The sequence below is a fragment of the Elaeis guineensis genome, chromosome 7 (assembly GCF_000442705.2).
Source record: "Elaeis guineensis isolate ETL-2024a chromosome 7, EG11, whole genome shotgun sequence".
In the NCBI taxonomy this organism is placed as follows: domain Eukaryota; kingdom Viridiplantae; phylum Streptophyta; class Magnoliopsida; order Arecales; family Arecaceae; genus Elaeis; species Elaeis guineensis.
The window spans coordinates 78,365,931-78,391,159 of record NC_025999.2 but is presented as its reverse complement, the minus strand read 5'-3'; the positions used below and the strand labels follow the sequence as shown (position 1 = coordinate 78,391,159).

The 25,229-nt window shown below is 38.7% G+C and overlaps 1 protein-coding gene across 1 annotated transcript; it reads right to left on the bottom strand.

Moving 5' to 3' along the window:
• Window positions 1–947: 947 nt before the first annotated feature.
• On the bottom strand, window positions 948–25,229 carry LOC140850948 (uncharacterized). Its single transcript, XM_073261158.1, has 5 exons — window positions 24,952–25,229; window positions 24,711–24,823; window positions 18,941–20,689; window positions 17,868–18,061; window positions 948–1,211 (listed from the first exon to the last, which is right to left on the bottom strand). The coding sequence occupies exons 1-3, from the start codon at window positions 25,118–25,120 to the stop codon at window positions 20,639–20,641; spliced, it is 333 nt and encodes a 110-aa protein (XP_073117259.1). The 5' UTR covers window positions 25,121–25,229; the 3' UTR covers window positions 948–1,211; window positions 17,868–18,061; window positions 18,941–20,638.

Here is a 25,229-nt window from a genome sequence, read left to right as displayed (position 1 = left end):
CTTGAGACATCTTGCAACAAACCCATCCTTTTCAAGGCTGGGCAGATATCTACACAAAGCAATCAAACAATTTGCTTCCTTGGAGATGCAAAACTAATGTCACTCTGGTCGGATCAATGTATCTCTAGTCTCTGCACTTCCTGTTCCTTAAGCTATATTGTTCTTGCTTGAGGTCACAATGACACCAATATCTCTATTTTACTCGAGTCTCCCAAAACAATCCAATATTCTGTAAAAATGATTAGAACTTGAGATGAACCAGAAATTCTTTGATCAATTTTTGTTAATGTTTAACCATAAACATATAATTCCAGCAATATCATTGCATTATTCTAATAATCTTACCTCATTATCAAGATATTATGATGTCAACTCTGGGCATACCTGATAGTTAATACATATAATTTTGATTCACATCTTGAAATTTTCCTACGATGAATGGTAGCACTAGATTTGTTGCATTCTTGATTTCTTTATGGCTTTTCCTTGTCATAATTTCGTACAGCATCCCGGCTTTGCGACCCACCATTGCACCAGTATTATAAAATGAACACTCTAAGAGATCAAACCCTCTGGAAATTGTTCATGCCTGACCACTAAAATCATTGAACCCATAAGCTGCTCCCCAAGCATGGAAAACATTATCCACAAACTTTAAAGTTGGATGTTGCTGAAACATCACCCCAGTTAGGCTGGAGATTAATGCTCTCCACTGTGGTAATGACTCTTAACGACATGGATGTTTAGATCCTTTGCATGGGTTGTAGTATTTGGGTTGCTTGTTGAAACGTGGAAACTGGTGTCGCATGTGAATTTACACCTGGAGTGAACCAAAATCAAGAATTACGCCAGTTACATTAAGTAGATCTGCAGGCTTGCTGGTCAAAATCAAACGGATCCAGACATGCAAACTACTTCCTGCACCTGCAAAGCACCATTCCATTAGATTTTAATAAATATGTGGGAAAACCACACAAAATATATGGCATAAGTTTTCAGATGTGATATTTAAACACTTATACTGGTTTAGATAAATGGGGTACACATCAAAATCCAATATGGCAATAGATACTAAGATAAAGCAGTACGATCATCATACAATGAAGTCATTAATGCACTGCACTCTCAGTTGCTCGAATTACTCAGTCATCACAGGCTTGTTCTCGCTTGCCTTTGGCTTCATCTCCTTTGGCTTCTGCTCTTCAGTTCTCCTATTTCAAACAAAGACAAAAGGTCTACAATCAAAAACTAGTAGAGAGGAGATATAGTCAAGAATATAATTTAGAGCATTCAAATATGCAAAAATGTATTAAGCATTCATATACATGTTATGTGTAGATAAAGAGATCCAATTCTTCAAGATATCAGTCAACAGTGCAGTTAACTTTTACTACAGAAAACTAAAATTAGTGTAGGATATTGGAAAGTAATGCTAGCATTATACATAAATCCCATATAAGAAAATTGCACCAATATGGAACTTTTCTGTGACTGATACCCTGCATGTGTGTGTGTGTGTGTGTGTGAGAGAGAAAGAGAGAGAGAGGAGGGAGGGGACAAGGAGCACCAGGGAACTTCAGCTATGATAATTTTACGAGAAGATTTCTCTGTTGCTAGGTCATATCCAATTATTATTCTGGTTGGCATCCCTCTCTACCTGAGAGAGGCTTCGAATTCAAACCCTGGTGGGCAGTCTGCAAATACGACTTCCGATGACGCATCCCATCACCAGTCTCAAATCAAGTCAGTAGATTGAGTGTTGGTTGTCTATCTAAAAGAAAGGGATAGATCAAATACTTAATCAAACTCCACATCAGCATCAAGCCCAAGAGAAGCAGGAGCAAAGCGGCACATCTTTGTTTTATTTTAATGAATAGTCATTTCAGAAAAGCCCAATTCTCTTGCTGTTGCCAGAGTTTCAGTCTTGATCTAGCGCTTTCTGTTAGTTGCTCTTAGAGTCACAGCAAAAAGGGCCTTGGTGGTGGGCATCCCACTGTTGTTCTTCCCAAAACAAAAAAAAAAAGGAAGAAGCTATCATATGCATCTTGCATAGAAGCCAACAGAACAACTCAGAGAACATATTATGTTATCTCTTGAACTAAGCAATGTTCCAAGACTCATAAAACTTGAATGGGTTGAACCCAATCTGAGTTATGTGCATAAATGAAATCAGAATTTAGAGAAATTTGGATGCTCTGCTTGCCTGGGTTGAACCCAATGACCCGATGGGTCACGCACAGACACAAGCAAAATTTCTTCACCTTCATCTTGTTCTGGCAATACAATTTTCTTTAATGCATTCCATGCAAACTCACCACTGAAGTTAGTCACACAAAATGGATGCACCTGTAAATATTTTGGAGCGCACAACACTATTACAGATTGAGAAATAATGTATCCAATAGGCACCATGTAAATCAGTAACTTGAAATACTTTGAAATTGAAGTAAATAATGCATATAACAAGAAATTATTCCTAAGGCAAATAACCATATTGAAGACATGCAAGTAAACAACATACAATCAACTACTCATCTAGCTAGTAGTCCTAAGGGCCTAGCATGCAAAAAAAAAGAGGTAAACAATAATTAAAATTCATCAGGAACTCTTTACACATAATTTTCTCACATCTTCTTTTATTTTGTTCATAGAACTCTTTAATATAAGCTATTTACAAGCGGCTTCTTTTCACCTCTATTGTAGGCTTGATCAGGCACAAACTGAATGTGAGCAAGCCAAGCTTGATCCAGGATCTTCTGGCTCAAGTCAAGCCTGAGCCACAGCCCAATCAAGCTTGGCTTGATAAGGTTTGAAAATATATACAACTTTCTGAAAAACATAAGACATATTTATGATCAGCCATTGGAATCTCTCCAGCACCTAACAATGATCATGTTTCGTGCAGTTATCGTAGGTATACAAGAAAGCAATGAAAGAAATGAAAAACTAATTGATTAAATATTTATTAATTTCACAGTGATGATTAATGGATCATAACCTGCAAGCGTTGCAACTTCCAATTGAATTTGTCACACCCCAAATCCGGAACATAACACGGCCATGCTACCGAGGGATGGAACCCATGATAACACGAAGCCAATCCATCATAATCATCTAAAATCCGTCAAATAAAAAAAAATTCAATTCTATTATTCAGCAAATAATCGAACCAATATTGGTTCAGAGCATCTAAATCCAAAGATAAAATAATCCAAGTCTTAAAATTCATAATGACTACAATCCATAAACATAAACTGAATTCCTAGAGCAAAATTTCTAAACTTGATTTGCTGATCCCCAAGCCTGGATTCCCTTTCCTTCGGTCTTAGCCTTATTTCTCTGTACATGAAAAAGAAAACAAAAAGAATATGAGCTACACTAGCTCAGTAAGTAGACTTCCGCTTCCTTACCGGATCAAGCATAAGTTTTCTATGATAATGCATCATTTAGCAAATAACAATTATTGCAAAAATAAATATTTCATAGAGCATATAATAAAACAAGTTATAAGCTCATCATGCATGCATAAATCATGTATATTTCACAATTATGAATCGTAAATCATTTTCATCATGTATTCATGTCATATTTCAAAACATTGCTCACAGATATTCGTACTAAGGTCACTATTATACCCATGACAGGGCCATGTTTCTTAATCGACAGAGTTCTTAATTCATGTGCCAACTTTATACCCGCTGGCAGGGTCATGTTTCGTGTGGATGCTAGCTCCGGATGTCGACCTTCCCGAAGGGATTCATTCATAGCTATCTGAGAGCCTTTGAAATCATTATATCTTTTTTTTAAAGCATACATATACATAGATGGAAAAACAATGAAATTCATGCTTCATAATCATGCTATTTTCATAAGACATGCTCATAATAAAACATGCTTTTTCATATCACATATGCCGATCTTTATTTTATGAAAAATTATGATTTTATCAATAGCAATTCTTTACATAAAAGCATGATCATTTAAAAATAAATAAGAAGCATAAAATCCACTTACCTCGTTCATCTTAGACCTTCAGACTTCGTTAGAAAAATCAGCTAATCCTATTTAAAATATCAAATCATTATCAATTTCTATTCCATAAATATAATAAGATTTAATCATAAGGAAAGAGGACTGTTATTCGGATGTGTCGGACCATCCAGATACCAGGGCAATTCAGGATCTCTGATCTGAGGGTCAGATTTAAGTGACTTGATCAAAAAATCGTGAAGCACAGATCGAATTAAGGTCAAGATCAATCAATAGGATTCTTTAATAATGAATTTGAAAGATCCTTGATATGATCAAATGAGGTTGACATACAGCACGGATATCAAAGCAACTTCGGATCATCTTGTTAGAGTCAATATGAGCTTCTAAAAGATGAAGGCATGACTCGATACAGGATTCATAGACCTTTTTTAGAGAGAGAAAGTCGGTCATGAGAGAGAAAGTAGAGAGAGAAAGTGAAGAGAGAATCTTCGTATCCTTCAAAAGTGACAATCATGATTGAGATCATCAGAGGTTATATCAGGATGACTTAATATGGATTAACCATGATCGATGTTATCAATTTCGAAGAAGGATCGGATCAGGATCTAATCTACTGCACGAATTTCGGAGCAATCTCGGATCATCATATTTTCATCTCAAGTTTATCCTAGGGTCTGTGATGCAATCAGAGAGAGAATGACCCTAAAGAGATGAAATCCATAAAAAGAGATAAAAGATCTAGAGAGAGAAAATAAGAAGAAAATCTAGAGAGAGAAAATAGAGAGAGAATGTAAAGAGAGAAAGTCCAATTCTAGAGAGTGAAAGACTGAAGAGAGAGATGAGAGAAACTTTCTCTCACATGTATTTTTTATTATTATATTTTTCTTTTCTTTTTCTTTTTCTTTTTCTTTTTCTTTTTCTTTTTAGAGAGAGACAATAGAGAGAGAGAAAGAGAGAAAAGAGAGAAAGAGGGGAGATAGGGAATTTTTCTCTTTTCTTATTATTATTATTTTTTCTTTTTTCTATTTTACATTTTCTTTTCTTTTCTTTTTCTTTTTCCTTTTTCTTTTCTTTTTCTTTTTCCTTTTTTTTCTTTTCTTTTCTTTTCTTCTTCTTCTTCCTTTTTCTTTTCTTCTTCCCGGGCTTCCATTGAGCCAAAACAGGGGACCTAGAGGTCCCCGTGCCTTGACCGGCCAATCACGGCCATTTCCCATCCGACGGTGGCCGGCGGCAAGGGCGGCCTTCCCCCGAGTTCGGAGGGGCCCGTACCGGTGGTCGGTGGTGACCGTCGGTGCCGGAAAATCGGAGAAAAGAAGAGGCCGGACAGGGGGTTCCCTTTTCCAACAAAATCCGGCGACACCCGTCGCCGACAATCGTAGCCACATGCACGGGAAAGAAGGGAGAGAAGAGGGGAAGAGGAAGGAGGTCTTACCACAACCTTCGATGACCCCCACCGGTGTGAAATCGCGGCGAGCACAGGTCGAAGCGCCGCGGCTTCAATCGAAAAAATCGGAGAAAAACTCCGGCGATCATCGGTGGCTGATGGATCTACACTTAGAGGAGAGGAGGGGGGTTCTTATAGAGCTCGTCCTAAGATCTTTTAATGGTCCTAGGACTCCGATTCTTGATCGGAATCGGGGAAGAGGAAGACTCCGATCGGGAGTCTTCCTCCCTGCTCTGTTTTTTTTTTTTTTTTTACTGGGCTTAGTGGGCTGGGTTTTTACTGGGCTTAGTGGGCCGGGTTATCACATTCTACCCTCCTTAAAAAAAATTTCATCCTCGAAATTTAACATATCTTCATTTTCACATAAGTGTGGATATCTCGTCTTCATATCATCTTCAAGCTCCCATGTGGCCTCTCTCTCTTCATAATTACTCTAATGAATCTTTACATATGGAATGATACGCCGTCTTTGAACTTGCTCTTTTCGATCAATAATTCAGAGAGAAAATTCTTCATAGGTTAGATCTTCATGAACTTGCAATGGCTCATACTTTATCACATTATTTGGATCAGGTACAAATTTTCTTAGTGGTGAAATATGAAAGACATTGTGTACTTTAGATAATTCTGATGGTAGAGCTAGTTCGTAAGCAACATCTCCTACTCGGCTCAAAATTTCAAAAGGTCTAATATATCGCAGACTCAGCTTGCTATGTTTCCCAAACCTCATGACACTTTTTGTAGGTGATACTTTTAGAAAAATATGATCATCGAAATGAAATTATAATTCTCTTCTTTTTCTATCTGCCCAACTCTTCTGTCTATCCTATGCTACTTTGAGTCTCTCCTTGATCAGATAGATTTTCTCTCTAGCATCCATTTATTATCAGTAAAATCCTTCCTTATTTACAACTAACGTATTTCATAATATCTTTAGATTTAAAGGATTAATATTTCTAATCAATTCAGACCACCACACTTTTGCTGCGCACTCTGATCTCAACTTACCAAATTATCTAAGTCTATCAAAAATAAAAGATATCTTTGTATATTAAATCTATCAGAGATAGATCTAACTTTCAGATTTCATATACAATTAAGGATAAAATTTAAGATTTTTTTGTCATTACTATCTCTTAGGCATAGCACATCAAAATTAAATCCTCATCCACCTTCTATGTTTGAACTTATTACATAAGCTTCACCACTCCTCAAAAATTCAATATGTCTAGAATTAATTTGAGTTAACCTTCGATTTACTTTTCAATCATTTAAATAACTTTCAAACCAACTTTTCTTTGCAAAGAAATTAACATCAAAATCAGCAAAGTTATCATGTCCTTTATCCATATAGGTTTAGCATTCCAATGTCATCCAAATATACCCAACATAATATATCAATACCTCCCACTTCATTCTAGAGTCAACACTTCTCGTACTCAAGTCAACCTTGCTAATTGAAATCTATAATATAACTCGTCAATTCTATTATAGACATCATATGCCACTTATGCATAAATTTCATCATAATACCTATTGATTCGAAATCAAATTATTGAATCCTTTCTTTTATATCTATCATGTTCCTCATGATCTTAGCCTCGAGTTCAAATATCACTAAAGTCACGATCCCGAATAATGATAACCTTAAGCTCAAATACCACTTAAGTCATATTCTCTAGTGATCATAACCTAAACTTTATATCATTCTATCACGTCCTTAATGATCATAATCTTAAGCTCTGATATTATCCATTATACTCCACTCGGTCACATCCTATTGATCATACATAAAATTTTGATATCACTTTATAATCTCAATGATCTTAAACCTAAGCTCTGATATTATTCTATCATATCCTAATCATTTATATTATTTATATCATAATCTCCAAAGATTATAACCTGAGCTCTGATACCATAAAATGTCACGTCCCAAATTCGGGACATAACTCGGCCATGCTACCGAGAGATGAAACCCACGATAACACGAAGCCAATCCATCATAATCATCTAAAATCCGTCAAATAAAAAAAAATTCAATTCTATTATTCATCAAATAATCGAACCAATATTGGTTCAGAGCATCTAAATCCAAAGATAAAATAATTCAAGTCTTAAAATTCATAATGACTACAATCTATAAACATAAACTGAATTCCTAGAGCAAAATTTTTAAACTTGCTTTGCTGATCCCCAGGCCTGGATTCCCTTTCCTTCAGTTCTAGCCTTATTTCTCTGTACATGAAAAAGAAAACAAAAAGAATATGAGCTACACTAGCTCAGTAAGTAGACTTCCGCTTCCTTACCGGATCAAGCATAAGTTTTCTATGATAATGCATCATTTAGCAAATAATAATTATTGTAAAAATAAATATTTCATAGAGCATATAATAAAACAAGTTATAAGCTCATCATGAATGCATAAATCATATATATTTCACAATTATGAATCGTAAATCATTTTCATCATGTATTCATGTCATATTTCAAAACATTGCTTACAGATATTCGTGCTAAGGTCACTATTATACTCGTGACAGGGTCATGTTTCTTAATCGACGGAGTTCTTAATTCATGTGCCAACTTTATACCCGCTGGCAGGGCCATGTTTCGTATGGATGCTAGCTCCGGATGTCGATCTTCCTGAAGGGATTCATTCATAGCCATCTGAGAGCCTTTGAAATCATTATATCTTTTTCTTAAAGCATACATATACATAGATGAAAAAATAATAAAATTCATGCTTTATAATCATGCTATTTTCATAAGACATGCTCATAATAAAACATGCTTTTTCATATCACATATGCCGATCTTTATTTTATGAAAAATTATGATTTTATCAATAGCAATTCTTTACATAAAAGCATGATCATTTAAAAATAAATAAGGAGCATAAAATCCACTTACCTCGTTCATCTTAGACCTTCAGACTTCGTTAGAAGAATCAGCTAATCCTATTTAAAATATCAAATCATTATCAATTTCTATTACATAAATATAATAAGATTAAATCATAAGGAAAGAGGACTGTTATTCGGATGTGTCGGACCATCCAGATACCAGGGCAATTCAGGATCTCTGATCTGAGGGTCAGATTTAAGTGACTTGATCAAAAAATCGTGAAGCACAGATCGAATTAAGATCAAGATCAATTAATAGAATTCTTTAATAATGAATTTGAAAGATCCTTGATATGATCAAATGAGGTTGACATACAGCACGGATATCAAAGCAACTTCGGATCATCTTGTTAGAGTCAATATGAGCTTCTAAAAGATGAAGGCATGACTCGATACAGGATTCATAGACCTTTTTTAGAAAGAGAAAGTCGGTCATGAGAGAGAAAGTAGAGAGAGAAAGTGGAGAGAGAATCTTCGTATCCTTCAAAAGTGACAATCATGATTGAGATCAGAGGTTATATCAGGATGACTTAATATGGATTAACCATGATCGATGTTATCAATTTCGAAGAATGATCGGATCAGGATCTAATCTACTGCACGAATTTCAGAGCAGTCTCGAATCATCATATTTTCATCTCAAGTTTATCCTAGGGTCTGTGATGCAATCAGAGAGAGAATGACCCTAGAGAGACAAAATTCATAAAAAGAGATAAAAGGTCTAGAGAGAGAAAATAGGGAGAAAATCTAGAGAGAGAAAATAGAGAGAGAATGTAAAGAGAGAAAGTCCAATTCTAGAGAGAGAAAGATGAGAGAAACTTTCTCTCACATGTATTTTTTATTATTATATTTTTTTTTTCTTTTTCTTTTTCTTTTTCTTTTTCTTTTTAGAGAGAGACAATAGAGAGAGAGAAAGAGAGAAAAGAGAGAGAAAGAGGGAGAAAAAGGGGGGAGAGGAAATTTTTCTCTTTTCTTATTATTATTATTTTTTCTTTTTTCTATTTTGTATTTTCTTTTCTTTCTTTTTCTTTTTCCTTTTCCTTTTCTTTTCTTTTTCCTTTTTTTTTTCTTTTCTTTTCTTTTCTTCCTCTTCTTCCTTTTTCTTTTCTTCTTCCCGGGCTTCCATTGAGCCGAAACAGGGGACCTAGAGGTCCCCGTGCCTTGACCGGCCAATCACGGCCATTTCCCATCCGACGGTGGCCGGCGGCAAGGGCGGCCTTCTCCCGAGTTCGGAGGGGCCCGTACCGGCGATCGATGGTGACCGTCGATGCCGGAAAATCGGAGAAAAGAAGAGGCCGGACAGGGGGTTCCCTTTTCCAACAAAATCCGGCGACACCCGTCGCCAGCAATCATGCCCACAGGCACGGGAAAGAAGGGAGAGAAGAGGAAAAGAGGAAGGAGGTCTTACCACAACCTCCGATGACCCCCACCGGCGTGAAATCGCGGCGAGCACAGGTCGAAGCACCACGGCTTCAATCGAAAAAATCGGAGAAAAACTCCGGCGATCGTCGGTGGCTGATGGATCTACACTTAGAGGAGAGAAGGGGGGTTCTTATAGAGCTCGTCCTAGGGTCTTTTAATGGCCCTAGGACTCCGATTCTTGATCGGAATCGGGAAAGAGGAAGACTCCAATCGGGAGTCTTTCTCCCTGCTCTGTTTTTTTTTTTTTTATTGGGTTTAGTGGGCCGGGTTTTAACTGGGCTTAGTGGGCTGGGTTATCACAGAATTTGATTGAACAAGCAATTCACCAGGTTTACCAACACCAGTCTTAACAAGAACCAAGGGTTATTCACCTACAACATTAGCACCTTCCATCCTCAAAATATATAACACCATGAAGTGTATTTAAGAAAGCTGTATCTTGAACTATCATCTCCAGAGCTAGAATCATAATAACAACTATCTAGCTTGACTGCTGTAAGTAAAGCCAAACTCTTGTTTTCTTCCTCAATTTCCTCACCATGATGATTCTTATTAAAAATAAATTTCCAGATTATCACCAAATGGTTCATAACATTATCCCTCATCAAGCCTGCCCTTAGATTACAAGCTCAGATGAAAAGCCAAGTAAGAAATCATTAACAATGATGTCATTATACAACCTATCACGCCATACTGTCACATTACTGGAAGCCCACCCCCCGCCCCCCCTCCCTTCCTCCCAAACTAGTTTAAAGGCACAGTTAGTGATATTTCTTAAACTGAAGGAAATAAAGTAATTATAAAAGCACCACATAAATGCGAATACACACATAGAACTAGTGAATGATAGATTATCATCCTGATCTGCAGTAATCTCTTGAGCACATTATTCACACATTTAAATCTAAATATTTTGATATTCAAGGTGTCTGTCCCTTGCCATCCATGGGTTGTTTTTTTTCCTAATATTCTTATTATGTCTTCCACTGACAACTCCTTTTCATCACCATCTTCACTAGTCACCATCTTGAAGTTTTCCATCTGTATGGCTAAAATAGCAGGGTGATTACTGAAATAACCCAAGGCTACAAGTTGATGCTACTACTCTCAAGTATATCCCAAGCAAAACTATTTTTTACTTAAACCAACGAAATAACCCAAGGCTACAAGTTGATGCCACTACTCTCAAGTATATCCCACTACAACTTGTGATGTCGGTGTGTGTGTTTATTTTTCTTAGATCCACCTTGGCATCTTCAGCACTCACTAGCTTACAAGCCTGAGAAGTAGATCATTGTCACATTCATGAATCTGCTTATATCTTCATTACCGCTTTTTGCTCCATGAACTCTAAGGCATAGCCATTTGCACCCATACTCATGTTACCAGTTGCACCACTTTGTTTTTATCTAAAGACAGTTGCCAATCAAGACTTTTAAAGTAGATCCTTTATTTTCCTTCTTCCTGAGATATTGCATGTCCTTTTGACCATTTGTAATACCATTGTCTATTATCTTGTGAGGAAATGAGCTCTAGTTTCAACCCTTACACAATACGCTTCATGAATGATCATACCATGACTTTTACCAATATTCTCTCGAAACACTTACTCCCCTTTTGCCCCTTGTTTTGTCATCCATGCACTTTTTTTAAATTTCCTCCTTTTGATATTCCTTGGCCCTACTACCATGCCTCCTAAGCAACCATCCGTATCATATATCCATTATCAATGATATGAACAGAAGCATAGTCAATCTCTACTAGACACTGATTTGATGAAGAAAACGAGTTCATAATTTTCATGACGCAACAGACCAACAGTCAAATATAAGAATAAGAGAATGTAACCACGAGACATCCTAAAATTATTCTCCAGTCATCTCCAAAGGCAACGTCAATGCTAGAAGCCAGAAGTTATCGACTGCCATCCTACCACTATAATCCAATCCAGCATTCACTCTCATTACCTCATTAGGCTTTTAAGAAAAGACATAAAGCATGACAAGGTAGCACAGATAAAGCTCGAACATTTACGGACACCAAAAATCTTCAACCATGGTTCGCCAAACCATCCCGAATTGGGCAGTTTGGGGCGTAACAAATCATTCCGGTGGCTAGTCGGAGCAGTTCGTGCGTTCAATTCAGAATGCCAGCAAAAAAGGAGCAAGGGAGAAGGAAAGAGAGGAAGAGAGGGAAGGAAAGGAAAAAGCCAATGGTGGCCCATCGAGGCCGTCAGAGGGCCTCCGAGGCTGCCGAGACTCCACGGTTCTCTATGAGATGCAAGAAGAGAGAGATAGAGAGATAGAGAGAGAGGGGAACCGAGAGAAGAGGAGCGAGGGTGGCCACCCAACGGCCACCTGCTGGCCTCCCCACCCCACCCCCTCCCCCTGCCTTCCCCTCCCTCATCTTCTCTCCTTTCTCCTCTCTCTGTCTCTCTATCTTTCTCTGCTCTCATTCTCTTGTGGAGGATCGTGAAACCCAGGAGGCCTCGACGGCCCTCTCACAGCCTCCGCAGCCCTTCGGTGACCATTGTTGGCATCTCTATCAGCCTCCATTTCTTTCCCTCCCTCTTCCTCCCTCCCCGTCTCTCTCTTTTCCTCCCTGATTCATTCCTTATTTTAGTGTCAGCTCGGGCTCGGTACGGTCCGGTATGGAGACGTACGACTCTTACAGCCGACCGACCGGCACGAAGTCCGGTTCTGAGTCAACGATCCTTGCCTTCAACCTTACAAATCTCGCCAAAACAAATGCTAGAGAAGGAAAATAAAAACAAATTCTATTTTCTGAAACAGGCAACTGAGTTTTGGGAATAAAAACAGCGCCCATTAAGAAATGAAAGCAATTAAAAAGAAAATAATTTGCTATTAATAAGTGAAACCACAAATCAAAACTTCCTATTTTTTAATTGTACATCAAAACCAAAAGAAGAAAAAGGATTAATAGAGATTGTTGGATGAGTTGATCAAATAATTAATGAAAACCCTGCAATTAAATTTGAATTATTCAAACAACAAAGATTGTGACACCGGAAGGGCGAGAAGAGAGAGAGTACCGCTTATCGGAGGCGGCAGCGCCCTTCTGGCTGAGGAAGGAGCGAAAGAGGGGGGAGTTGACGTCGTAGATCATGGTGGTAGGATTATGGTTTCGGCGAGCTTCGAGGATCCTAGGGTTTAGGGATTTGATTTCCTCGGGTTCGCAGGTTCTCTTCCGTCCAAAGACGTGAGGGGCAAGAAAGAGATTCGGCGGTCTTCATTTATAGCTGCGTGACCTAAAATCGGGTGGGAGAGTTTTGATCTGAGATCTACTGTCCAAATTATATTTTTATATAAATTATTAAAAATTTGTGATTATTCCACCATTCAAGTAACAACCGTAGCAAAAAATCAAATAATAGGTTTGAAAATCTTATTTTTTAAAAACTTTTAAACTTCCACCTCACCACACAGGTATTTTACTTTTGTATACGTTTAGCTAGCCGGTTATGTTAAAGGAATAGGAAATAATAAACAACAAAAATGCATCGATTTATGGTGACCAAATTTTCTAAAGAATAGTTTTTTTTTCCCCCTTGAAACTACAATGAGCATGAAATGTGTAAAATAAATAAATAAATAAATAAATAATAATATGAACAAAAAATTCATCAATTAGTGATGAGAGGATCACACAAGAATAATCTATTATAAAATTCCCACATATGACACCACTATATCATATATACATATAAAATTTTTAAATGAAAAATATCATAAAAATATTTTTACGATATTTATGGGTGATAGGAATCATATCAATGACCTGGCAACGAGATAAGATTTTTGGTGATCTAATGTAAAAGAGTTTAGGAGCCAAGAAGTCCTAAATATGCTGATGTAAGTAGGAAAGAAGTCATGAAGTAATCATTGAAGGATCAAATTATCTTAAAATATAATTTTTTTTCGTAATAAATATTAATTATCTATGATAAATTTTTGATAAAATTTTTTCTTGATAAAAATTTTATAAATTATCAAAATTTTTATCGATGGCATTCATGCTTTTAGTGCTAGTCATTTATCAAAGCTAAGTAGTTTTTTTTAAAAAAAAAAGGATCGAGCTTTACCAAAATTCAAATTGATTTCAATTTGATTTCAATTTTTTTTTTGGTAGAAAATGCAACTTTATTCACAGGAACTTATGTGTACATGCTAGTCAGTGCAAGTGAAAACAAAAGGCCAACAACAGGTTGTAACTTATACAAGCCCAAAAACCATGGAGATGCATATTGAATACAATATACATACCCATTATTATATACAATTCTGACAATCCATATATTTTGTGAAGTATATTGTTGGGTGGATGTCTGACAAGGACACCACCTCCCAAGACCTTTTCAGTACCATGTGATGCAGCAGGAAAAAAAAAGAAATAAAATAAAACAATCAAAATACGTGGATCAGCCACAAAAAGGCTCGTCTCCACGGGACATGCAAACTTCACTATAAAAAAAAAATTTTACAAGAGAAGATCTCACCCTCAACCCTCGTACACCCAATTTCTCTCTCACTAGAAGTTTCTCTCACAAAAGCTCTCTCTTGGAAGACCCCCTGAACCCCTGAAGTGCCTGACGACCGCTGTCCAGAAGCCTCTTGCTCCTCTCTCAACGTTTCGTCTCTCTTCTCTCGGGTTCCGTACGGCTTCGTACGGCACAAAAATCCGAACCAGCTAAAAAACCAGACCACCTGGCACTTGTTTCACCGATCAGCCCTATTTAAAGGGCTTAAAACTTGATTAGAGATGGATTAGGAGTCTTAAACAAAGCCAGATAACCCCTGGACCGTCGGATCAAGATCGGAATGTCCCTGGGCCCTTCGATCGCACTCCGATCTACGGAATAATGTCGTAGACCGTGAGAAATGCATGAAAAATACCTACGCGGTCCACAGGCCTAGCCATGGACCACTCGATCCACGGTGGACCGGGGCACAGGGCCCAGGCAGGGCGCCTGGGCCTGGGCCGGCCCGCGCACACGAGCCTGGGCCGCGCCTGCATGCGAGCCCGCACATGGGCTGGGCCGCCCATCTGGGTCGCGCGTCCCGAATGCCGCTGCTTGTGGCCACGCCGTTGCCGCCCCGCCGCCGGCCGCCGGCGGTCCTCCACTGTTTCGGTTCTCGTGCCGACTTCAAAAGCTCGTATCTCCTCCGTCCGAGCTCCGTTTGGGGCGATCTTGATCTCGTTGGACTTCATTTTTCGTCGCGAACCTCGCTGTGGGCTCAATGTGAGCTGAATCTCGAGGTATCAAATCCTAACAATCTTCACCTCGACTCGATATTCGGCCTCCTCCAAACTCCGAGAGCTTCTGGATCTCCTCACCCCCATGCCCTGGGGCAAACGCCTGCTGATCAAGGATGGGCAAACATGGGAGTCGAGTCAGGATGCTCGATCCCATCTCCGTCGTATGCTGTGCTCCTCCTGACCTGAGATCTGCTCGGGGCATCATCCTGCGGCAATAGGAATCTCACCTTGCGACGTCGCCTTTCGTCCTCCTGAGTCTCCTGTCTCGTGCCCGATCTGCCTCCTGGAGCTCCACCTCGCTCTGGACTCCACCTGGCTCCCGAAGCTCCACCTCGCACTGGGCTCCCCGCTAGGTAATAATGTCCTCTGCTCCCCTTCTTCCCCTCCAGTACAATCCTATCGCCGCGTAGTACCCTCAGGATTCCTCCATCAGCTACCGTCCTGTAGCCTCTCGAATCCAGTCTGCTAAGTGAGATAAGATTTTGTCTAAAATTGAGTATGTATCGGACCTCCCCCAATCTCCTCACTGCACCGTCATGTGTCCTCCAGCTGACCGTCCCAATACCTCTGATCGCACAGCTCCATCCATCCGGCAGATATACAGTGCCCTCACTGTTCTCCAGGGAGTCAAACTGCTCCTCTCTGCAACATACATGATATGGGCATGCAGAATCTAATATCCACTGCTGGGAAGAAGTAGATACCTCGTCAGATATCTCCAGGACATCTCCATCTGAATCGCTGCCGGCTGTCGCTACAGCAGCCACCGTCCGATTTTTTAAGTTGAGGGCAATCTCTGGCTAGATGCCCCAACTCCTCACACTGGTAACACCTAATTTTGCTCAAGTCCCTCCTGGACTTGGACCGCCCTCATTGCGATCTCCTGTCGCTCCGTCTACTGCCTCCTACTCCTCCAGAAGCCACCAAAGTTGAGCTACCGCCACCTGAGCTCGAAGCTGGGTTCTCCCTCTTGAGAACCTCATTCTGGAGTATCATCGTGGTGACCTCGTCCATCTTGATGGTGCTCTTCCCCACTAGAAGAGCAGTTATCAAGGACTCGTACGAAGGGGGAAGCGACGCCAGCAAAACCAGCGCCCTGGTCTTCTCCTCAACATTCTCACCAATGCTGAGGAGGTCGGTGAGGATCTTTTGAAAGTGGCTGAGATGCTCCTGCACGCTCTGTCCCTCAATCATCCGCAGTTGGTAGAACTGCCTCCAGAGGAAAAGAGTGTTGGTGAGAGACTTCATTATGTACAACTCCTCGAGCTTCGACCACAGCACCATCGGGGAAGTCTCGCTCAGCACATGGATCACCACCTCATCCGTCAGGTACATACGGATGGTGCTCACCACCTGCATCTGTAGCCGTTTCCAATCCCGCACCTCCATGGTGGTTGGCTTCTCATCGTACAAAAGAGCATCGATCAACCCCTGTTGGATGAGCACGTCCTTCACCCTTGCCTGCTACAAGGAGAAATTGCTCTTACCATCAAACTTGTTGATTTTCATCTTGATTGTTCCTGTCTTCTCCATCTTCAGTCTTGCTCACCACCACTGTAATCTGCGTTTTTGTACCGCCTTGCTCTGATACCACTTGTTGGGTGGATGTCTGGCCAGGACACCACCTCCAAAGACCTTTTCAGTACCACTCGATGCAGCAGGAAGAAAAAAGAAACAAAACAAAACAATCAAAATACATGGATCAGCCATAAAAGGACTCGTCTCCACCAGGCATGCAAACTTCACTATGAAAAAAAAATTTACAAGAAGAGATCTCACCCTCAACCCTCGTACACCCAATTTCTCTCTCACTAGAAATTTCTCTCACAAAAGCTCTCTCTTTTGGAAGACCCCCTGAATCCCTGAAGTGCCTGGCGACCGCTGTCCAGGAGCCTCCTGCTCCTCTCTCAATGCTTCCGCCTCTCTCTTCTCTCGGGTTCCGTACGGCTCCGTACGGCACAAAAATCCGAACCAGCTAAAAAACCAGACCACCTGGCACTTGTTTCACCGATCAGCCCTATTTAAAGGGCTTAAAACTTGATTAGAGATGGATTAGGAGTCCTAAACAAACCCAGATAACCTCCTGGACCGTCGGATCAAGACCGGGACGTCCTTGGGCCCTCCGATCGTGTTCCGATTCACAGAATAGTACCGTAGACCGCGAGAAACGTATGGGAAACGCCCACGCGGTCCACAGACCCAGCCATGGACCACCCGGTCCACGGTGGATTGGGGCACGGGGCACAGGGCCGAGGCAGGGCGCCTGGGCCTGGGCCTGGGCCGGCCCGCGTATGCGGACCTGGGCCACGCCTGCGCGTGGGCCCGCGCATGGGCTGGGCCGCACACCCGCCTGGGCCGCTCGCTCGCCTGGGCCGCACGCCTGGGTCGCACGTCCCGCGTGCCGCCGCCTGTGGCCGCGCCGCTGCTACCTCGCCGGCCCGCCGCCGATCGCCGACGGTCCTTCGCCGCCTCGGTTCTCGTGCCGACTTCAAAAGCTCGTATCTCCTCCGTTCGAGCTTCGTTTGGGACGATCTTGATCTCGTTGGACTCCGTTTTTCACCGCGAACCTCGCTGTGGGCTCAATATGGGCTGAATCTCGAAGCGTCAAATCCTAATATATATAAAAGTGTACGATGAAAAAGAATGATTGAGTTATGTATCCAAAAGACCGAGCAAAAATCAATTGAAAATCTACTATTGTATCTTTCTATAGCTGTGAATTAGCAGCAGAGACGATGAAGAAAATGCCATTGATAGCATCAGTAAGATATAGGCACCATGAACAAAAATCTATTTCGTAATGAGAGATAGTGCCCAGGGCGAACATGAAGAAGAAAAGTGGCTGCCATCAACTGCATCCTCCCAGTAAAGAAATATTGGATACTTGAAATTATGAAACCAAAGATAGCATGTAAAGCCTTACAAATTCTGACCATCTGATGAATCTTGCATCCATATAGAAGATCCAATATAAGGAAGAAATATTTGTCTTAGCAACTGGATGAACTTCCTGTTAATCCTGCAAGACAACAGAGAACCCATATTAATAACATAATATTTTTCTTCTTTTCTTGATACTTTTCTGCTCTTATTTTCTTTTTTCTTTTTTTCCTTTCTTTTTGATTCTGCTTTTTTGATTCTTCATTTTCAATCTCTGACTCTTTTTTCTTTTGTTTTTCTAGGGATATATACATGTGGTCCATGTCTGAAACATTGAAAACAGTATACCCATACATAGACTAAATCAGACAATGGAAGAAAATACCCAGAATGGATCATCATGTTGTGAAATTCAATAGAAGTATAGAGTTTCGATAACCACGAATAGAAATGTGAATTAATATATGCATTCAGTGAAGCAGCAACAAGGCATGCATTCCAAGGAAGAGACATTGTTATTTTGAACCAAAGATAGGTTCTAAAATAATGGAGACTCACCCTATGGGCCAATTTATGCATCCATGCCCAAAATACTTGTATGCTGGCAGCTGTATGTACAATATAAAACTTCACTACTATGTTCCGTGAGCAAATGAAGGAGATCAAGTATTGTAGATTCTGACTAATGTGCTGGAACATAGAGCATAAATATTATTCAATTAAAGAAAAATATGGCTGCATTTGTAAATGTAGTGACTTCCTCTTGACTTCATAGAACAAAAGATATCTAATGTTAGTAAAATAATTTTTTCCTATTTTTTTGGATATTTTTCTGCTTTTTCTCCTTTCTTTTTGTTTTTGCTTTTTTGCCTTTTTATTTTTTCAACAATATGATACATTTGTCAGATGACTGAGATGCATGAAACAATAGACTAACATAGTGAACCATTTCAGGCAAAACAAGAAAATGCCCTAATCGAAGCCATAAGTCATGGGAGCCAAAAGAAGTATAGGATACCTTCAACCACCAAGAGATCTAGGAATTATAATGTCCAGTTAGCGGAGCATAATAGTTGGACCTCTAATACCCCTTTGGAAAGATGACAGTGATGAACCTTTCGCTGTTCAATGTGATGCTAACCACCATAGTTGACCGGGTGACTTTAGATACTGTGTCAAGATTCACAAAAGCAATTATATATGATAAATACACTTTCGACAGCAGATAATCTACCTTATGCAGCATCCAAAAATATTGAAGCCCAGTGAAAGTGATATGCGAGCATATGAGGCACATATCTTCTTCCTTTATCAGGCTGACCAAAGAATTCTTAACCACCATCAGTAAGTTGTGATACAGATGCACAGCATCAGTATTTTTTTTTTTCCTCTTTTTCTTCTAGCCCTCAGATATTTATTGAATATCATATAAAATCTCCTCTAAACGTTGAACTTCCACCATAATAATGCAGCTGGTGATTTGAAGATATGGCTCCCCAAGACTTTGGTGATATTCCTGTACAAATAAGATATTAGCACTGGAAAACTATACAAACCGACCTTAAAAGCAATGCAACACAAAGCAATTAGACCGATGTTGCCTAGAGGAGGCAATTTGTGTAGGGTTGTATGCATAGCCTCCATGTCCTTCATCCCCTCCGTTAATATAGAACTCTATATCTGTCTACACTAAGAAGATATTAAGCAATGTGAGTCAACCTCATTGAGACCATTCCATTGAAAATCATCCGATCTGACCTTAGTAGCCAAATAATCTACCATTTGATTTTCCTCTCTATATATGTGAGCCAGTTGAAACTCTTGCAATTGGGACCACTAAATGAAAATGTTCTGTAAAAAAGAAAATTTTTTAGCCTGTTGATTTTCCAATGCTTCAATCCACTGAATTACAGTACATGAATCACTTTCTAAAACAATATAAGTTGCAATAAATTTAGTAACAGCAACATATATACCTAACCAAGCAGCTATCATTTTGACAAAAGGAACAAAAATATTAAATAATTTTTTTCCACCAGCTTGCAAGAAACAAGCTACATGGTCTCTAAGAACATAAGCTGCTGAAGTCTGTTTTAATACAAGAGAGCCATCAAAATTGATTTTAATAAACCCACAAGGAGGGGGTAGCCAAGAGATCCATAGAGATGTACTACTCTTGACAGCAAAAGATTGAATGCTATCCCAGTGCCTATCCAGGTACAAATTAGGACTACTGATATAACTTATGGCTCTACATAGAATTAGTATGACTAAAAATGCACTCATTTCTTACCTGCCATATTATCCAAGTAACACAAGCCACAAGAGTTTTCTCTTCCTTACTAACATTGGCATTTTGCATAAAATCAAACAAGCTTATCAAAGAAATGAACTCTAAAGGTATTAATTGCATATGAGAAATATACCTCCAACAGTGATATGCAACAGGACATGTGGTGAAAACATGATTACAATCTTCAATAATGTCCAAACAAACATCATAAAACTCATTATTAGAAGGAATTATTTTATAATGAGCAAAATACTATTTAGTTGGTAGACAAACCCATAATAATTACCACCAAAAGTACTTAACACGATATGGGAGAGATAAATACCAAATAAGCTTGAAAAGATGGCCATATTCATGCAAATTCGGTTGCTCGTCCATAAAAGATATATCTTTAAGGGAAACATGAGGAAGCTTTGATGGTCCCTAAACTAAAATGTCCTCATTTGTTGACACCAAAAGAGGTATTTCAAGTACCTGGTGCAAAAGATCATTAGATAGGAGCTGAGACAAATTCCCAATTAACCACAAATGAGAATTGTCAATATATTCAGAAAGATTTTTTTGATAAATATTAGAATCCATATTAACAAATATTGGCCGCCATTATAAAGGACACGTAGAAATCCAAAGATCAGTATAAATATTAATATTATGTCTAGACCTTATCATGTACTGAAAGTAGAATTGCACATTGATCCCTTCCGTACAAATTTTCTTCCAGATGGCTGAGCTAGATTTCAGTGGGGAGTATCTCATCCAGGAGTCGAAAAAATAATATTTAGCCTTAATTAATCTTGCCCATAATGAGTTAGAATGTAAGATAAGGAAAGCTGCCAACCTCCTAATATATCGCTTAAAGATGTGAAACCAAGACCTCCATTTGCTTTTGATAAACAAATCTTATCCCAAGCAATATGATGAAATCCTCTAGTATCCATTGAATGTCCCCATAAAAAAGCTCTAAGTTCCTTTTCCATTTGATTTAAAAGTATAAGTGGAAGATGCACAATACTTAAAATATAAGTTGGCAAAACTAATAACACAGATTGAACAAGTATAGCTCTGCCAGCAAAGGACAACGTGTGTCATTTCCAAGCAGCAATTTTTGATGAAACCTTATTTATAAAATATTTACATTAAGTAATTCTTAAAGTGTTTGGGGACAAAGAGATACCAAGATAAGTCCTAGGCAGCGGACAAAAAAAAATACAAAAGATATAAGATGGACTCTGTCATAGCAGAGGAAACAGAAGGTGAAAAATGAATAGAAGATTTATTATGACTAACTGGTTAACCAGAATATTGACAATAGGCATCAACGATAGCAGTAAGAACAATAGCATTTCTAGTCATAGCTCAGGCACAGAGAAAGCAATCATTCACATAAAAAATATGAGAAAGATATGATCTCCCTCTAGGATGATAAACTTGTAACAATTTATTTTGAACAGCTATGGTTAAAAGATTGAAAAAAGTTTGAGCCACAGAGATAAAAAGATAAGAGGAAAGAGGACAATCTTGTCTAATACCACGAGTGCCAGTAAACCAGTGTGTAGGTGATCCATTAATAAGCAGAGCAAATTAAGAAAATTGAATGCAAACTTTGATCCAAGTAATGAAAATTTGATGAAAGCCATACATGTGCATGATATGAAACAAAAAACTCCAATTTATTCTATCATACGCCTTCTCTATATTAAGTTTAATCATCATTAATCTACGTGATCTGAATGCCCTAGCTAAAGAATGCATTAACTCTTAAGTAATGAGAATATTGGTAAAAATATGTTTACCCGAAATAAAAGCACCTTGCTCTTCAGATATCAAGGAAGAACAGACCTAAGATGAGTAACCAAAATTTTTGCCAAAATTTTATATATAGTATTACATAAACTAATTGGCCTACAATCGTTAGGTGTTTGAGGATTAGATTTTTTTGGCAAAAGAATAATGAAAGTTTGATTCCATGTAGATGACAACATACCAGTGTCGAAGAAATATTTGACTGCTAATATTATATTATTTTTAATTATTGACCAAAAATATTGAAAGAATAACACAAAAATCCATCTGATCCTGGAGCTTTATCAGATTGCATATTATGGATAGCATCTTCAATCTCTGCATCTGACACTCATTTAGTTAGATTCATGCTTTGTGCAGAAGAAATTAAAGGAGTTAGTAAAGGATAATCTAACTGCAATATATTTTCATCTTGTTGCCAATGGTGCATGAAATGATCAAGTAACAAACTATGAATGTCCTCTTGTTTAGTTAAACAATTACCATGAGGATCTACTATTTTTATTATTCTATTTTTCCTCCTTCGCATAATAGTGGATATATGAAACTATCGAGTGTTTGCATCACCTTCTTGCAACCAGGTTTGCTGAGGCTTTTGCCTCCAAAGAAGTTCTTGATGATTCAAATTTGCATTATACTCCATTAGCAACTTTAGCAACTGATTATAAAGTAATGGAGAAAGACCCCCCAAATTTGCTTTCATTATTTACAAATCATAAATTTGTAAATACAAAAGCTTACCTTTTTGAAACAAGCTACCTAACCTGGTTTTTCAATTTTTAATGGCCACACAAACATTCTGGAGAAGTTTATTGAGGCGATTGTCTGAAGTGATGTTTTCATCATGCTGCCAAGCTTGCTGTACAATGTTAGTCAAAGAATTATAAGATAACCAAAATTTTTCAAATCTAAATGGAGTAGGGCCTCTTCTGATATGATTAGACACCATAATAGATAGAGGACAATGATCAGAAGCAAACCTAGCCAAATGGATAACAAGAGATTCAACATACAAATTCAACCAGCCTGAAGAAATAAAAGCTCTATCTATTCTCTCTCAGACCCTAGCTATACACAAACGATTATTACACCAAGTATACTTTGGATCCATGAACACTAAATCAATAAGGCCAATTTGACACAAACAAGCTCTAAATTTCCTAACTTCATGATCAACCCTAAAATGTCTACCTCTCCTTTTATCCTTCGAGTTTAGGAAATAGTTAAAATCACCAACCAACAAAAATAAAAATCCCATAGACATCATTGATTGGATCTGATTCCATAAGTTCCGATGCTCAATATAAGAAGTACTAGCATAGACTAATCTTAATATCCAGCTGTATTTATTGGGAACAGAAATGACACCAAAAATAATCTACCTTGCAACATATATAAAAAAAAAATTTCTAAAGACTTATGCTAAGCTACCACAATGCCTCCTGACAAACGGACAGCTGGAATCATATAAACACTTCATTCGTAATCCAAAAATCTACTTATTCTATAAAAAGCATCACTCTATAATTAGATTTCAAGAAAATAGGTAATATCAGGTTTTTCTTTTCTTAAGAGTATTTTTGTATGATTTGCAAAGGATGGCTTTGCAGCTCCTCTGCAATTCCACACAATCATCTTCATTGTTAAAGATTAGAAGGAGAAGCCCTGTTCGAACCCTCTAACCCCGTCCCCATAGAACCAGTAACATCCAAAATTTTCTTACCTTCTCTTGATGGAGATACATCCTGATGGGGAAGAAGAGTGAGTTGAAGCTGCTGAACCATCACCTCATGTGTTTGGTTATTCAACTCAGCTACCTGTTTGTCAGATTTATACTCAACTATATTAGTGCTAGCTGTCACAAATTTGTTCAAAATAGTATCCACCAGTTTCCACACTTTGATAGTCTCAAATTTTTGTTTAGGATAAGAAACTGATGGAGTCCCCATTTTGGAATTCGATAGAGATGTCGGAACTTCAACTAAGATTTTAGCTTTGGTGGGATGCTGGTACCAGGAGAAGATGGAGAGAACTTTGGCTTAGTAGGAGATCGCTTTCTTTTACCTTTTTTATCAACATCACCCATGGATCGAGCTACAAAAATCATATGCTGCACATCCTTTAAAGGTTGATGTGTACTAGTCTCCACAGAATTTTGATTCATCAATGGAGCAAATTTAGATGGAGTTAAGGATATGTCATTAGTAGCCAGTCCTTGATCCCTTGGAGGAGACCTCTTGGCAAGCTTTCTCGATACTGACTATCCTGAATTATCAATTTTTTCTGTACCCCCAATCTTAGAGCCTTGGGAATTTGAAATGGGAACCACTGGCACCCTAGTTGCACGAATCCAGGGATCATAGACTAAGTGGTCTAAAGTTTCAGCTGATTTTGCATAGCCACAGGATTCCAAAGTGGTCCCTATCTTCCTACAAACATAACATATATCAGGGAGGTCTTCATATGTGAATTACTGTCATAATAACACATCCTTGACTCTGACTCAAATTTTTGAATAAATTAGTTTATTAAGATCCACGAGGATACAAACCCTAGCATACCCCATCCTTAAAGAAGTTAATGTCCACTGATCAAGAAAAAGAGGTTGACCAGTTTGAGCCACTATTTTATAAATTTTAACAGAATCCAACAATTCTAACAGTAGCTCAGATAGCCAAATCTAAATTTTTACCTTAGATATCTTATCACACCCTGGACGAAAACCAGGATGCCAAGGTCCTAAGGCTAAAATTTGTCCAACCAGAGTCCAAGGACCTTGAGCAAGAATTCTTTCCTGCTCAGCAGCTGAGGAACATACAAACAATAGAAAACCTTAGCAAGACTAGATACATGAAAATCCCTAGTCATTTACCATCTGACCCTCATCTTCCTTTTTACAAATTCAACAGGAAAACCACAGTCAAAGAACTTACGTATGAGTACAAATTTCCATCGATCTAACGAACCTTGAATGTCCTCCTCAGTGAACCCAACGGCCTTTTGAAATATACTTTCAAGCACAGCAATCTCAGCCTTAGAAACCTTCAAAGATTCCCAGCAAAATCGTCTTTGTTTCTGGACTACTTGATTCCAAGGTTGCATCGTCACTCCTGGTTGACCTCTCGGTGGAGAAGAAGAAAGTCGCGAAGGCGAACCTCCATCACCCTCCAATTGTGAACCTCCATAATCCTTCACCCCACTAGATGAGGGG